Source organism: Myxine glutinosa, chromosome 8, assembly GCF_964187855.1.
Source record: "Myxine glutinosa chromosome 8, kmMyxGlut1.1, whole genome shotgun sequence".
Taxonomy (NCBI): domain Eukaryota; kingdom Metazoa; phylum Chordata; class Myxini; order Myxiniformes; family Myxinidae; genus Myxine; species Myxine glutinosa.
Genome location: NC_136268.1, coordinates 109,488,657 through 109,504,573, shown reverse-complemented (window position 1 = coordinate 109,504,573; position 15,917 = coordinate 109,488,657). Strand labels below are relative to the sequence as shown.

The following is a 15,917-nucleotide window of genomic DNA, read 5'->3' as shown; positions in this document are numbered from 1 at the left end:
ATTGATGAAACGACACTTGAGATCGACACTTGACAATCTCAAACCAGACATATCATCAAACGTTTATCAGAGCCAGCTTAATCAAATGTTGGTGCACAATAAGTCATCCAACAGTCGCTGTATCAACATTGGAGATCCAGTGTTTGCCCGAAATTTTGGTGCAGGTGCGACCTGGCTACCGGGGGACATCATCGAGAAGCCAGGTCCACTGTCCTGCGTGATTCGCCTGCAGGACTGCCGCGAAATTCGTCGACATCAGGACCACATAACCTACCGTCACTGTCAGTCGATCGAGCCTGCAGCATCGTCACAGTCAGAACAACAGTTCGACCCGCCACTGCCGGAGATCGTCGTGGCCGCTCCAGCCGGCTCGGATGCCCCGAAAACCTCTGCGAACGCTACACCCTTCGTGGAGACCAAAGGAATCACCTCGGACTCTGTATCCACTGGTACACCGTGACCCAAAGGAATCACCTCGGACTCTGTATCCACTGGTACACCGCGACCCAAAGGAATCACCTCGGACTCTGTATCCACTGGTACACCGCGACGCTCAATGCGTGAGAGAAAAGCACCCGACCGGTTGAATCTTTGAAGATGTTTTTTTCACGTTAACACATGTTCTATTTTCACGTTGACACACGTTCTATTTTCACGTATTTTCATTATTTTCATAATCGTTTGCACACATATTTTCACATGTTTTGGAAATGTTGCTTTTGAAATGTCAATTCTGGAAATCTAGCACGTATTGCTCTTGGTAATTTTGGACTTAAAGGGGGGATGTCATGTATGAAGCTGCAAATATTCACCGTTGTATCCCTACACCGTGACCGCATTGGATCCCTACGCCCCAGCTCGGATGGCGCTGCAGTAAATCTGGTCTGTATCGGGAGAGTCAATAAACGTGTGCTACAATCTATCATAGTTTGTCGAGATACCTTACAAGTAGGAAGGGGGAGAGGAAGGGGAAAGGGAGAAAGGGAGAAAGAGAGGGAAAGGGGGAGATAGGAGAGGAGGGAGAAAGGAGGAGGAGGGGAGAAGGGAGAGCAAAGCCTCACCACATGTCGCTATACTGTACACTCTGGGAATGAGGGGGGAGTGGTGTGAGGAGGGGAGGTCGGGTCAGGTCAGGTATGGGAGCATACGTCAGAGCAGCGCATCGCCGCATCCACTTTCCGACGGTACTCCAGGGGCCTCCATCTGGCCATCCCCCAGGCTAATGCCTGGCCCATCCCTATCTCCTTGATACCGATCAACCTGCTGCAACCACGAGGCACGCGGTCGGCCCGTTGGCCTCCTCCACTAACGAAGCTCGCTTGCTGAGAGTATCTAGTGAGCTGGATCAGCGTCCGGAAAATGAGCCACATGTCCATATTGCTGCAGTTGACGCTCACTGACCAAACAGGTAACAAATCTCATCTGAATCTCTCTCAGCAACTGCTCATTGGTTCCAAAGAAGTAAGTCTCATTCTCTGGCCCTTGGGGAGGGTCCAAGTCTCGCATCCATAAAGCAAGACTGGAAGCACCAAAGACTTAAAGACTCTGACTTTCGTTCTCCTACCTAGATACCGACAGCGCCACACCCATGAACCAGGGAATCCATGACTCCCCAGGTCCGACCCAGACGTCTATGAACCTCTGGCTTATAACATGCGGAGACATGAATAACACTGCCAAGGTAAGTGAATCTCTTCGTGACCTCAACATCTTCGCCAGAAACAGGCACAGACAAGACAGCAGCATCCAAGATGGCATTGAAAGCCTGGATCTTGGTTTTGACCCAGGAAATCCGTAATCCCAGCGGCTCCCTGGAGGGCCCCCTACCCCCCCCCCCAACCCCCTGTAAGAATATCCAGCATCTCCGCATAGATGACCGCATCATCTGCAAAATCAAGGGCAGAGATCTTGACACTCCCAAACGATGCACCACAGCCTGACATCTCCGACATCCTCCCCAAAATCCAGTCCATACAAGCGAGGAAGAGTGTGAGAGCCAGTACACACCCCTGCCGAACTTCAGTAACAACTGGAAATAAGTCAGAGATGGAGCCACCACACCTCACAGCACTCTCAGCATCAGAGTATAGTTCAGAGATCAGATTGATCAGTGTTGGTGGCATCCCACGAAGACCAAGAATCCTCCAGAGGGCATCCCGATTCACCAAATCGAATGCTTTGCGGAGATCAATTTAGGCTGCAAGCAGCCCCTGGCGAAACTCTCAGACCCGAAGCGCAAGGATACGGTCAATCGTTGACCTCTTTGGTGTAAAGCCCGACTGCTCTGGTTGCTGGTGCTCGAGCAGGTGGCGGCGAACCCCCTCAAGAATGATCCAAGCAAAGACCTTGCCTGGCACCAAGAGTAGCGTCACCCCTCTGTAGTTGTTGCAGTCCTGGTGATCACCCTTCCCTTTCCAGAGGGGAACAACAAGGCCCCTCTTCCAGTCAGTTGGGATGATTCCTGTACTCCAAGCAGAGCACAGAACTGCATGCAGCGACTCAAGTACGGCATTTCCAACAGCCTTGAGAAGCTCAGCATGGATGCCACAAATCCCAGGAGCTTTGCCCCCCTTTCAACCGGTTCACCGCCACCTGTGTTTCCACAAGTTAAGGCGGTTCACAGTTACTTGGGGGGTCAGCATTTGGGATAGCAACACCCCTGACATCCAACTCAACAGCCAGTGGGTCAGCCTGGTACAGCCGCTCAAAGTAACCGACTCAGCGGGCCTTCACTTCAGACTCCTCTGTCAAGAGGCCACCACCCTCTGCTCTAACCGCAGTACACCTAGGGACAGGCTTAGAGGAACGCAATGCACAGATTCCTCTGTAAGCAGGACGAGAATTGCATGTCCACAAGCGATGCTCTACCCTTTCACAGATTCCTTGCACGTAGGCCTCCTTGTCAGCCCTCAGCAAATGTACAGTTTTATGCCTCAGCTCCCGAAACAGTTCAGCTCTGCCATCAGGCCTGGCCCTGTGACTCTGTTCGATGGTATTGAGCGTCCCCCTGAGAGACAAAGTTTTTCTTCGCCTGACGGTGGGTTCCAAGACAACCACCGGCAACATTAAGGATGGTGGTCTTGAAGGTACTCCACAACTCCTCAGGATCCCCCAAAGCATCCAGACCCCCAAAACCCCACTCAACCTGCTCGCAAACTTCTCAGCTACCCTCTCCTCCTTGAGCTTGCCCACATCTAGCCTAGGCTGGGATGGTAGCATTCTCTTGGATTTGAGCTGCAACTTCAGAGTTGCTACAACAAGCCTGTGGTCAGTGTTGAGGAACTGAGCACCCCGGTAGACCCTGCAGTTCTGGTGCATCCGCCATCGACCAGAAGTTCTTCTTCGCCTGACGGTGGGTTCCAAGACAACCACCGGCAACATTAAGGATGGTGGTCTTCAAGGTACTCCACAACTCCTCAGGATCCCCCAAAGCATCCAGACCCCCAAAACCCCACTCAACCTGCTCGCAAACTTCTCAGCTACCCTCTCCTCCTTGAGCTTGCCCACATCTAGCCTAGGCTGGGATGGTAGCATTCTCTTGGATTTGAGCTGCAACTTCAGAGTTGCTACAACAAGCCTGTGGTCGGTGTTGAAGAACTGAGCACCCCGGTAGACCCTGCAGTTCTGGTGCATCCGCCATCGACTATCAATGAGCACATGGTCAATCTCCTTCGCCATACCACCAGCATTGGAATACCAAGTCCAGCGATGAGGCTGTGGGCGCTGAATCCATGAGCCAGCCACCCTAAGTCCATGACTTCTTGCAAAGCCTAGGAACTTGGTGCTATTCTCGTTCACAGTCCCGGATGTAGTTGTGTTCTTTGTGCGTGTTGCGGAATGACGTTTTTATGGAGGCCGGCATGCAAATCCTGCCACCAACCTCCTGGAAGGAGGTAACCCGACTGCAGGAGGACGTCAGCAGACACAGTTGGGCACCAGAACTTCACCAGAGGAGGGGAGAGGAAGTGGAGAAGGGATGGGGATGGGAAGAGGTGGGGGAGAGAGGGGAGGTGGAGATAGGAGGAGGAAGAGAGGGGAGGGAGAGAGGGGAGGGAGAAAGGAAGGAAAGGGGGAGGGAGAGCGAAGCCTCACTATACTGTACACTCTGGGAGGGAATGGTGGTGTGAGGAGAGTGAGTGGAGAAGGGACAGGGAGGGGAGAAGGGACAAGGAGGGGAGAGGGAGTGGAGAAGGGAGCAGAGAAGGGAGGGGAAAGGGATGAGGGGAAAAAGGGGAGGGAGAACGGAAGGGGGGAGGGAGAGACAAAGCCTCACCACATGTCACTATTCTGTAGTCAAAACTGAACTGATTCTCACTAAATTTGTTTTACTGGGGCATTATCGACCTCAGCGACTATGAAAACCGAAACCAGAAATTGAATCTCAGTTAAACTAAACCCTGGAGGCCGACTGCGGACCTTTGATCAGCAACATAAAACTAATGTAGCAGCACAACATCCTGCACGAGGTAAATTAAACCCAAAATAAGGGCGAGGTAAATTAAGGGCGCCCCTTTATATGAACTTTTCTAGAGCATTACATGGTTCCTCCTAAGAACACAAGGGTCGTACAGCATGCACACAAGATTTTTAGAATGTCCCTTCTTTATCGTCTGGCATTTTCCACATGCGATGGAATGTCCCTTCTTTTCTATTGTTTGGTATTGTTACATTTATAGGGGTAGGTGAAAGGATACCGTAGGGAAGGTAGGACTGTATAATTATAGCTTGGGCCGTGTAAAGCGTCGGAGCATTTCGATGTAATAAGTAGGGAAATTGTAGCTTAAGACTGTTTATGTGTCTTCACATGAGGGGTGAAGCAGTGCTAATTAGCGATAGGGATTTTCCCTCTGTAATTTTCCCCTTACGTTTTGCTGATAAGGCCGGCCATGCAAAACCTCATTTAAACAACAGCAACCGCCAACTGCAAGCAAACTGGTTCCCGGATTAAGCCCCACCCAAAGGACCTAATAGGTGAAAGCCCGCCCATGAGAGGCGGAGAAATGGGCGGTCAAGAAGAGCCGTCAGGCTACACCCCTGAAGGTGATGATTGGCCCAGAAGACATGGGGTGATTTGTCAAGAACTTTGCCATTGGTAGGGGTGACATCATCAAGAAGTTTTTAGAGAGGAAGAGGAAGTCGCTCTCGGTGTTTTTGCTCGGACAAGAAGCTTTGCCATTTTGGCTATTTCTGATCATGAGTTGGACGGAGTTGGGCGCGCTTTTGTGGCACTCGAGGAGCAATAAAGGCGGCATGTTGTGGGGCTCTTGGTGCTTCGGACAGAGTGTAGGGAAAGAGGGCCGTCTTCATTGCTCGATTCATGGCTCCATGCGCTCTCTTCGTCGCCCGGTGCCAACTGGGCGTGGGAAGCGTTGGTCTCGGCCACCACTGCCGACCTCATCAAACGAACTCGTTTGGATGAGCTAGGCGCTGGCACTAAAAAGGAACATTTTTTTCCATTTTACTTTCCCGTGTGTTCGTATTCCTGACTGTGTGTGAGGATCCTCAAAGTAGGAATTTCAATTCGTTTACCTCAACATTTATTTCGTCTTGCTTTATTTTGTTATTAAATCGTTTGATTATCAATTAATTGAGGTGTTTGCATGTTCTGTGGGTTCGGAATAAACCCATGTTTTCCGTTCCGGATAAACGTCTTGCAGCCTCCATCTCGCGCACACTCATAACCGCCAAATTGGGAGTTCGCCTCGGGAGTAAAAAAACGTTCAGGTATTCGTCATCCGGTGGTCTTAATCGCCGGGGACAGGACAGTATTTTCTACAAACTAGGGAATGTGGAATGTCCCTTCTTTTCTATAGTTTGCCACATGGTGCATACTATATAAAGGGGCCTTTTCTATGCCCCTGACATTTTCCCCCAATAATTATAGTAATGCAATGCTTTGTCGGCTTCACCTTTTTTCTAAAGATGACAACTTTGTAAACATGTTTTGAAATTCCTGCATAAGTTTCCTTGGGATTTTTACTACAGAGGGGAAAAACTGATAAAAGGAAAAACTCTTTTCCTTGGCAGTGTGATGGGGCTGGTGGGATGGCCTAGAGGTGCACGCCCTCTCCTCTAAGCTATCTAGCCTGGGTTCAAATCCCGACCCAGCTATAAACTGCCATCCCGGTGTTTTACAGGCAGGACGGTTCGTTCATCAATGTGCATGCCATCCCTCGGATGCACATTAAACTGGACGTTCCATCTGCCGTCTGCCAGCATTCGTTGGATGTTAGAGATCCCACAGTGTCCTTCACAAACAGAAGGCGAGCTATCACCGTCGCCATGGCTAAAATCCAAATTCCAGCTCCAACCTACAGGGGGCACTGCATCAGCAACACAGCTTCTCAAGCAAATGATGCTACCCACGGTCATGTGCTGCATTTAAAGAAGAAGAAGCACACACAAGCAGAATCAAGCACCAAATACCAAGACGTCAAGAATGAAGTGAAAAGATCCTGGAAGCTGAAAAGCGCCAAAATTGTACCAGTGATGATTGGGGCAACGGGAATTATAAAGACGAATCTTCGAGATCTTAAGCATCCTTGGGAACATTACCACAAATGAACTAAAAAGTTGGAGGCAATCTGGGGTTCGGTGATGATCCTGAAAAGAACCCTTGGAGCAAAACTCTGAAAAAAAAAAAGCTTGTTCCATAAACTGTGATCCCTCACCAAAGCGGAGGAGGATACTTTGAGACCTGGGAGGTCTCCATTCCACTTTCTGAAACCCACATATATAGAGATAACAACCACCGGAAGCAGAAGAAGAAGGCAGTGTGACCTGTTCTGTGCTCGGGGTAGTTGTTTTAATGAACAAGGCTCATGTCGAAGGCATCACATGACATGGGTAAATAAAAAATGGGGAAATAACAAAGGTTACATCACTCCAATGATGTAATAGTTAACCCTCAAAACAGCAAATGCTTAAAAATATTTCCTTCTCTTTCAGAATGGCAACAAATGAAGCATTTAAAATAATTGATTGTTTGGAATAATAGTACCAACATGTCTGAAATGACTTCTCAGTGAATGAATGAAGCTGCATGCATGTACGGTATTGTCTTTCAGATTGTTAAAGTGCATTTTAAAACCTTCAATTATACCGGAAAAGGAATTTAAACTCCACCTCCCACACCCCAAGCCATTTTATTTAAACAGTGAAACTGTAAAATCTTTGGAAAGTCAAGTCACATAAAATACAACAGAAGGAAACAACTTGGGCTTTGGTGGCATTTTCTTGCATCTGCCAGGACGGATGACAACCCAGGCACACAGTGAGGCTTCACCCGTGGGATTGTGATAAGGAACTTTGTGCTCTTCTTTACCATCTCTTGCTTAGTTTATGGATCCTGAGGAGCCTCGGGTTTATGGACGATGCCGGAACGTCTCGCTTTGATTTTGGATATGGGAACCTGACGAGGCTCTCGCCATAGCTTTCTTACCGGAACAGGGGCGGCACGCTGAGGTGGCAAGTGAGAGATCGCTTCGTTGCCGCTGACACTCGATGAATGTTCAGCCATATTCGATTTGGAAATGGAGCTGCTTAATGTTCCATCTTTTACCTCCTCCTGTCCGTGGTCAATGTCGTCCGATCTGTCGGGCTGCACCTCCTCGCCAAGTGATGGGCGGTCCGACGTTAACGCATCTGCATCACATTGGACCAACGATAGTATTTACCAACTGTGACAACGATAATCTGGTTCCTTCAAACTTCCAAAATCATTTAGTTTGGGTGCCGGAACATTTCCAAAATTGTCAATAATTTGTTCTTTTTGTTTATTTGTTGTGCAGCTGGAGGGGAATGTTGGGAGTGGTAGGCGAAGGGAAAAATTTGAGTAACGTCACCTGGAAGGCTGGTTGAGGCTCTTTGTGAGCGACGCGATTCTGGAAACGTTTTCTGCAGTTTACGCTTCAGCTCACGACTCGTGCATTTGTAGAAGACGAGGTCCTTCTGCAGTTGTTGCACCTTGTCTTCATAATATTTAATGACAGTAGAGCTCTCACTTTCGCCTGCTGGATAAAATGACCAAAATATCAAGAGGAGAATTGCCATATGCTCTGAGGTGGAGGAAGAGAGGCGGTACACCTTGTGACTATTAAAAGTATGGCCTTTTAAAAATGTTTGTGGTGCTGTGGTGCTCACCTGCTGGGAGTGAGTGCGCAGTCGATGCGTGGTTCATGAACAGCTGCAGGCTGCAGTCATGCTCACTCTGCTGTGTGGTGAGCTTACGCTCATTCTCCAAGGAGAGGTTTTGCATCGCCACTTGCAACTCGGCCACGAGTCGTTCGCTTTCCTCGGCCTTCGCTTCCAGCAGGGAGCAGGAGAGCTGAAGGTGCCGTTTCTCCTCTTGGAGCAATACCACCTGGAGGTCCACCAAAACATAATGATGGGATGGATTATTGCAGCAATGTGTGCAAAGAAATTGAGAAAACCTTAGCGGAGGGGTTCTGCAGGTGCATGAGGTAATGCCTCATTGAAGGTCAACCTTGTCAAAGTACTTGCACAGAAGATGGTGGGTTTCCTTGGTGGCCAGGTTGGCCAGGTGTCCCATTATGTTGTCCCAACTTTGGCGAAGGACTGCAGTGGGATCTTTAGGTGCGGTTTGTCGGGAGCTAAGCACCTCGTTGCGGTAAGCAATGGTGGCGTCCAGTGACTCGATGGCTTCGTCCAGTTGCAGCAGGTAGTGCTCGTCCTGTGTGACATGCAGCACAACACATGAATGTTGGCAAATGGCATTGTATCTTCATCATTGTCAGTGTCATTAATGTCGCATAACATGCTAAAAGTAAAAATTATACAACAGCTTAATAATCTAGCAAAGAAAACTTCCAAGTTCAACAAAAAGCAGGCGGCTTCATCAGACGTGGCAAAGAGCAGCAGCTCCTTGGCTGTATGGTTAGCCAACATTAAACCAGTCAGCAACCCAGAAGTAACATGATCATTTGGGGGAGAGAATGGCTGGCGAAGGAGGGTGACCTGCTCCCGGGCATCCCAAACAGAAGGGTGACCCGCTTCTCTGCTACTGGAGCCAAATGGATACAACGACATTTCCGATGCCTGTGATGGCTCTGAAACTTCCACACAAAGTTTCGCAGCTTTCTCAGCAAAACGTGGTGCGCAGTAATCAATACTTCCACTGTGATGCTACGGGAATTCAACCATTTGAATACTGTACCTCCATATCCAACCGCTTGTGATGAAGGCTTATATTAGCGCAGAGTAACAAAGAGCAAGTATATGTTCAGTCACAGGCGTAGTATTAATAATATGGCGGAGACAATAACTAGGGGATGTAGCATTGTGATGAGATTGTAGGACCGATACCTCTTTGGATAATACTACCTCTTTGGATAAGACGTTTCCCTTTTGGAGTTTCACTTCCACCTCAGCACGTTGAGCCAAGAGTTCCAGGTGGTTTTGTTCCAGCGTTTTCCCACTGATTCGCCCCGTATCGCTAACAGAAGCCTTGGATTCATCCAAGGAGAGCAGGAGGGATGACATGCGCAGTTGGTCGTTACTCAGGGTCTGGTCACACAATGCAAGAAAAGGGTGAATTGTACACGTTTACAGTCGTGGCTAAAAAATATTGGCACCCTTGCACTTTTTTCAAATCACTATTCAAATTTCTCTAAAAATAAGTCGAAGTTGACAAAAGTATTTGGTCTCCACAATTCTTTATTTCACTGAAAATATTGCAGAACCGTTGTTTTTGATTCAGAACTTAATATATCCTTTTAAATCAGAAAATAAAAAGAAATGGCATTGACAAAATTATTGACACCCGAGACTTAATATTTGGTAGCACAGCCTTTGGACAAAATAACTGCAGTCAAGCGCTTCCTATAGCCATGAATGAACTTCCTACGCCTCGCTACTGGCAGTTTGGTCCCACTTTTCTTGTGCAAACTGCGCCAGTTTTCCCAGATTTGAATGATGCCTTCTCCCAACTACTGTTTTCAGATCTCCCCACAGGTGTTCAATAGGATTTAGATCTGGACTCATTGCTGGCCACTTCAGAACAGTCCAGCATTTTGTCTTGAACCATTCCTGCATGTTTTTTGAAGTGTGTTTGGGGTCATTCTCCTGCTGCAAGACCCACGACCTTTGACGGAGACCCAGCTTTCTGATACTGGGTTGAACATTGTGCTCCAAAATGCCTTGGTAATCTCCTGATTTCATGATGCCATGCACACATCCAAGGCACCCAGTGCCAGAGGCAGCACAGCAACACCAAAACATCACTGAACCTCCTCTATGTTTGACTGTAGGGAAGGTGTTCTTTTCTTTGAAGGCTTCATTTTGTTTTCTGTAAACTTAGAGATGATGTGCTTTACCAAAAAGCTCAAATTTGGTCTCATCTGTCCACAGGACATTCTCCCAGAAGGATTTTGGCTTGTTCAGGAGTGTTTTGGAAAACTCCAGTCAGGCTTTCTTATGTCTCTCTCTCAGCAGTGGGGTCCTCCTGGGTCTCCTACCATAGAACCCGCTTTCATCGAGTTGGCAACGGATGGTGCGAGTTGAACCTACCTGTCATACCTTGTGTCTGAAGGTCAGCTTGAATCTGTTTGGCAGTTGATCGAGGTGTTTTCTCCACCATTCAAACAATTATTCACTGCAATCTTCGATCAAGTTTTCTCTTGCGGACACGTCCAGGGAGGTTGGCTACAGTGCCATGGGCCTTACCTGATAACATTGCGTACGGTGGACACAGGAACATCAAGATCTCTGGAGATGGACTTGTAGCCTTGAGATTGTCCATGCTTGAATACAATCTTGAGTCTGATCGCTTCAGACTATTCTCTGGTTTTCTTTCTTTTCTCCATGCTCATTGCGGTACACACAGTGACAAAAAACAGCAGAATGACTCCTTTTCTCCATTCAAACTGGTTGAAGGAATGATTTTTATATTGCAAGCACCTCCAACTCACCACATGTGAGTTCATTTCCAAAGTAAACTAGAATCACCTGCCTGAAATCTAATTATTTCTAACAACTTCTAAAAGTTGCCAATAATATTGTCCGGGCCACTTTAGGATTTTTGTGCGGAATAAGCGAAGATTTAGTAATATTTTCAGCTTTTATTTTGTTTTGTTCCACTGCAAACCAAAGAAATGCATTTGTGGATACCAAAATATTTTTTAAATCTCAACAATTTTCTGGAAGAAATGGTGCATTATTTGAAACAATTGCAAGTGTGCCAATATTTTTGGCCACGACTGCATGTCATCAGTGGGTGCTGACAGGGGAGACGATAAAACCACAATGTTCTCAAACTTTCAAATTTGGCTTTAAATGATTCTAGTGCAGAGAAGACACCAGGAATCATTTCCAATAATTTTTCACAATACCGATCAAGTCATGGGTTGCAGTATTCTACTTCATTTGTCCATATACTTTTAACCACGGTAGACCACACCATTGTTCAAAAAAAAAAAAACCCCCACTACCTGTTTCTACATTACAGCTTCTGCCCTCGACTCACAGATCATATCACAACCACTACATGTACCGTCCACCTGATCACTTTTCTACATCAACCCATGTCTCCTTTGGCATCCTGCTACTGATTTGTTCCTTGAGCTACTTATTTTCATCATCTATGATTATGGATGATATTGTTTGACCATACCTTTGGTTTTCCCTGTTGAGTTAAAAAAAAAAAACCCCAACTCTAATGTCACAGGAAATCCTGCACCGATCTGTTTCTCTACTCACTTCAAAACTCTGTCTGTCTCTGTCTCTCTCTCTCTCCTTATCAAATTATTTCCAGACTATTACCCAACAGCCAACTTTCCTCTGTTCAACAAAAAGTAACCATGTTCAGTGGCGGTAAATGTTAGAGTGTCTACTCTGAGTCTTGGAGGTCGTCGGTTTGATTCCAACCTTGGTAGAAGCGTATCAAAGATTTTGAAAATGATACGTATTGCCACCTTGCTTGATGTTCCACATTTAAAGAAGAGAATATCTTTAGTCAAATCCGGTGTTGTGTGCATGTTGTGTGGGTGTGTATTGTTATGGATCAGTATAACATGCAATTGTGCTGTGGGTGAAAGTCAATTGTAATGTGGAAGTCAACTGTACTGGGTAAAATTATTATGTCCAAGTTGGCTTGTTTAAAATCGTGCTGTATTGCAATGAACTGTGCCAAAGCTCTGGCAAGGCTTTGAAAAGATAAACACCATGTGATAAGAAGAACCAGACAGCTGCCTGTGACCATGCCAGCAATAAACCATTTTGGTTCAGAGCAGACAAAAGGCTTGCAGACAGTTTGCAAAATATAGAAAACGAGCTTCAGACAGGAGAGAGGGAACATGCCGACAGAGAAAAGGAACGGCTGTGCACTGTATTTATTGTGGCAGAATTCATTTTAAAAACCAGCTCAACCAGTAAAGATGGAATCGGGAGTCTTCTGTATGCGAACCTGGAAGAGTTCAGCGACTCCGTTCCTTGACTAAAGAACCAACTTCACCCCACTGTACGTTAGTCACTATAATCTAGTAGTCAGTCTACTTGTCAAATCTTCTGCCCTGCTGTTGTCTCGGAGACGACTTCAAAGCAGGCATCACGCTGGCTGCATCAAGATGGCAGCCTGCCTGTTCCTTCACTCTCCTCTCACCTGTTGCCATCTCACCTGTCGGGACTGCACACCCTTCACAGCGTGCAGTCCCAAATTCAACGTCTCACACAACTTGATCTGTGGACTCGGGTTCATCTGCATACTTTGGTGAAAAAAAGCTGCACCCTCTGAGGACTTTTGCAATGTGACTGGCCTGTCAGATTTATCCTGTGCGCACCCACTTGACAAGATCCTTTTGAACGTGTTTACAGCTGACCCTTCACCCATTTAGAACCTGCTCGGCCTATATTACAAAACGGTTACCTTGAAAGTCCTGAGTCAATTCATAGCTGCATTTATATCTGTGACGTTTCTACTTTATTAATTTGGGGATTCTTAGGAAAGTCATTCAGGGTTTCTTTTAATCAGTATTATTGTTTTAAAGGTAGACAGTAGGGATGAATAAATATTACTTATAAAAGATCCTTCTGTTTACTTTGCCCCAATCAATTGTGACCCCCACAAGCCTTTATCTAAAACACCCACTATTGGTCTGTAATACGGGCTTCCAACCCCTTTACCTCCTCTGCCAGACCACCGCCATGGTGCTTCAAAAGTCCCCATTCCTCAATCTGCTGGTGCATTCTGGCATCCACACAGGTGCGATAGTCTTCCAGGTCCTCATTTAATTTGTCAATCCTTGTATTTGTTGCCCCAATTTTGTCGACCAAATTTTCCCCCATTCGAACAGCCTTGGTTTTACCCTCCTATTTTCAATTCCATTTCCTCCAGTTTACTGTTCCTGTTTAATCTCCTCTTTTATTTCATTCATTTGATCAGTGATGTCATTTATTTTTCCCTCCAATCGTTCACTTTGGGCATTCATTTTGCCCTCCATTCCATCAATTTTGTTTTCCATTCCATCAATTTTGCCCTCCAATCGCTCATTGTTATAATTTATTTGCTCCTTTAATTCTCCCTTCAATTCGTTCATTTGTTCATTCATTTGCTCCTTCATATTACCCTCCAGTCGTTCAGTTTGGGTATTCATTTGTTCTTTCATTTGTTCACTCATTCTCCTCATTAATTTTTCGAACATGGCCTGGAAAGTCATCGGACATGTTCCCTGCGTCTCCGGTTCCGCCATTGTGGGGGTGGGGGCTCGGACGCTAGGGACGGGGGAGGTTCCAACCCTATCCTCATTATCTGAATCTACCCGCAGCTAGCTTCCTTGCATCTCGGTCCCTTCCAGGCGCTCCGCCATTGTGTTTGTTCAGCGGCTCTTTCCCGCTCCTCTTTTATTTTCCCGCTCCTCTCTTGTTTACCTCTCCAAATTAATTTCTTTTTTTTACTTTTCCAACGCCCGTTCCACGTCCTCCTGACACCAATTTACTACCAATTTAGACACCTCTGCATTACGATCACCTCCTACTTGATGAGAGAGGTGATCGTTAAAAATTTGGATTCCAAAAGCTGAGCACAATTGCTGCTCAGCGGGTGTCGCACCCCCACCCAGGACACCGAATGTCCCACAGGGTTCGAGTATCTCTCCTGACACCAGTTGTCCTGTCCGTAGCTAGTTAAGACCAGCCTTAGACGAATAGCTGAACCAGCTTTATTACTCCTGAGGCGAGCAGCCGAATATATGGCGGTTATTTTTGACACGCGCCAGATTGACAGGATGAGAGACGTTTATCTGACGAAACACACAGGTTTATTCCCAAACCCACAACGAATAAACGAACACGACAACTAAAATGCACCACAAATAATTTAATGAAATTAAACCAAGGAGGTGAAAAAGAAAGGTAAGGTAAAAACTAATGTCTACTTTGAGGATCCCCACATGCTGACTCAAAGACAGACGGACAGGGGAATATAAAATGAAAAATGAAAATAAAATCCATTTTCATGCCGGCACTTATCTTTTGGCCTCATTTGGCCCTTTTTGAGGCGAGTGGTGGTGACGAGGCTCAGAGACTCCCTCTCGGGAAGCACACAAGATGGTGCCGAAGTCGCCAAGGGTCGCGAGGCAAGTTGTGAAGACGGACCTCTTTCGTTCTCCCTTGGATGAACTTCAACCCACCACAACCCACCACATCCTCAGCAGTCACCGAAACCTCTTCAGAATACTGCCATCACAGCAAAGCGCTCCAAACTCCCAGCACCAGGTCCACAAGATGGCCAAAAGAGAAAGGACAGGCCTTTTTGTTCAAGCCAAGAGAGAGAATCATCTTCTTCACTCCGGAGAGCCAATCATATTGTTCGCCACTTAGTTCGCCCCACCCACATCCCACGGTCGAATCACGTCCCTCGGGGAGTGGCCTCACGGCTTTTCTTGACCGTCCATTTCTCCGCCTCTCGGGGGTGAGCTTTCACCTATTAGGTCCTTTGGGCGGGGCTTAGTCCAACAGGCTCTTCCTTGGCCTTTGTGGGCGGTTGTTGTTGTTTAAAGGAGGTGTTTTTACAGCAAAACTTAAGGGAAAATTACAGAGGGAAAGCACGCACTGGGGAAAATTATCCTTAAACCCTACCAATAATTAGCACAACACCATAACTCCCCCCGGCCTATCCCACAATAACATGGGAATACTTGTACACATTAAAGAAGACAAAGACATGGTAGAGGTGTAAAAGGTCGAAGGAGTAGGATTTCTAAAAGTGTACAGTAGGAATTGTGCAATATATAGGAACACGTGTGTATCATGGAAGAAGGGATTCTCAGTCTAAAACCCAATAACGTAAGCGGCTGACATACCCACAAACTGGAAGATACTACTCGGAGCCCAGCTTGCACAGCAAGTGCAACAAGGAGCTTCTGAACACACCTGACTGGATTGGATGCGTTTGATCTCAAGTTGTTCTTTCTCTTGCAGCAGGGCCTCTCGCCACATTAGCTCTTCCTCTCGCTGTACCAGTGCCTGTTGTAACTCCCTGAGTTTATGCCGCTCTTCTAAAGCCTTTTCCACCTCACCGTCGAGCCAGCGTCGCTGTTCATCCAATCTCTGCACACACATTTGGTCACATTCAGTTCATACCCCAATACATGAGCAGTGTTGGGTCAATAGTAAAGTCAATACGTGACTTTCAAAATGACGTAATCATAAAAATTGTGACACAAAGCTTCTGAATGAAGCCGAAAATACTTGGAGAACGTACTTGAGAGAAAGGGGTGTGCCTCTGCACAACGAAAGCTTTGGATAACTTTCTGAACAACTCACACAAAATATTGATATCTTGCACCCTGTGTTGTAAAAATGCATGACGATGTGGGCCCATTCAGGGGGACTCCCCAGAGGGGAGCATCGCAACTGGTTTGGGTGCTTGTTAACACCGATGAGAAGGTCATATCTGGGGCTTG

At 46.8% G+C, this 15,917-nt stretch overlaps 1 protein-coding gene across 2 annotated transcripts in view; it reads right to left on the bottom strand.

Annotated features, from left to right (window-relative positions):
• Positions 1 to 6,735: 6,735 nt before the first annotated feature.
• LOC137433173 (kinesin-like protein KIF27) overlaps positions 6,736 to 15,917 on the bottom strand; it is a 98,140-nt gene continuing 88,958 nt past the window's right edge. Inside the window, exons 14-19 of one of the 2 annotated variants that reach the window (XM_078783669.1) lie at positions 15,385 to 15,561; positions 9,343 to 9,525; positions 8,486 to 8,692; positions 8,143 to 8,362; positions 7,845 to 8,012; positions 6,736 to 7,644 (exon numbers count right to left, since the gene is read on the bottom strand). In XM_078783669.1, the coding sequence (XP_078639795.1) occupies positions 7,340 to 7,644; positions 7,845 to 8,012; positions 8,143 to 8,362; positions 8,486 to 8,692; positions 9,343 to 9,525; positions 15,385 to 15,561 (1,260 nt within the window). In that variant the 3' untranslated portion in view covers positions 6,736 to 7,339. The remainder of the gene's footprint in view (positions 7,645 to 7,844; positions 8,013 to 8,142; positions 8,363 to 8,485; positions 8,693 to 9,342; positions 9,526 to 15,384; positions 15,562 to 15,917) is intronic. The other variant, XM_078783670.1, reaches the window with a different exon arrangement.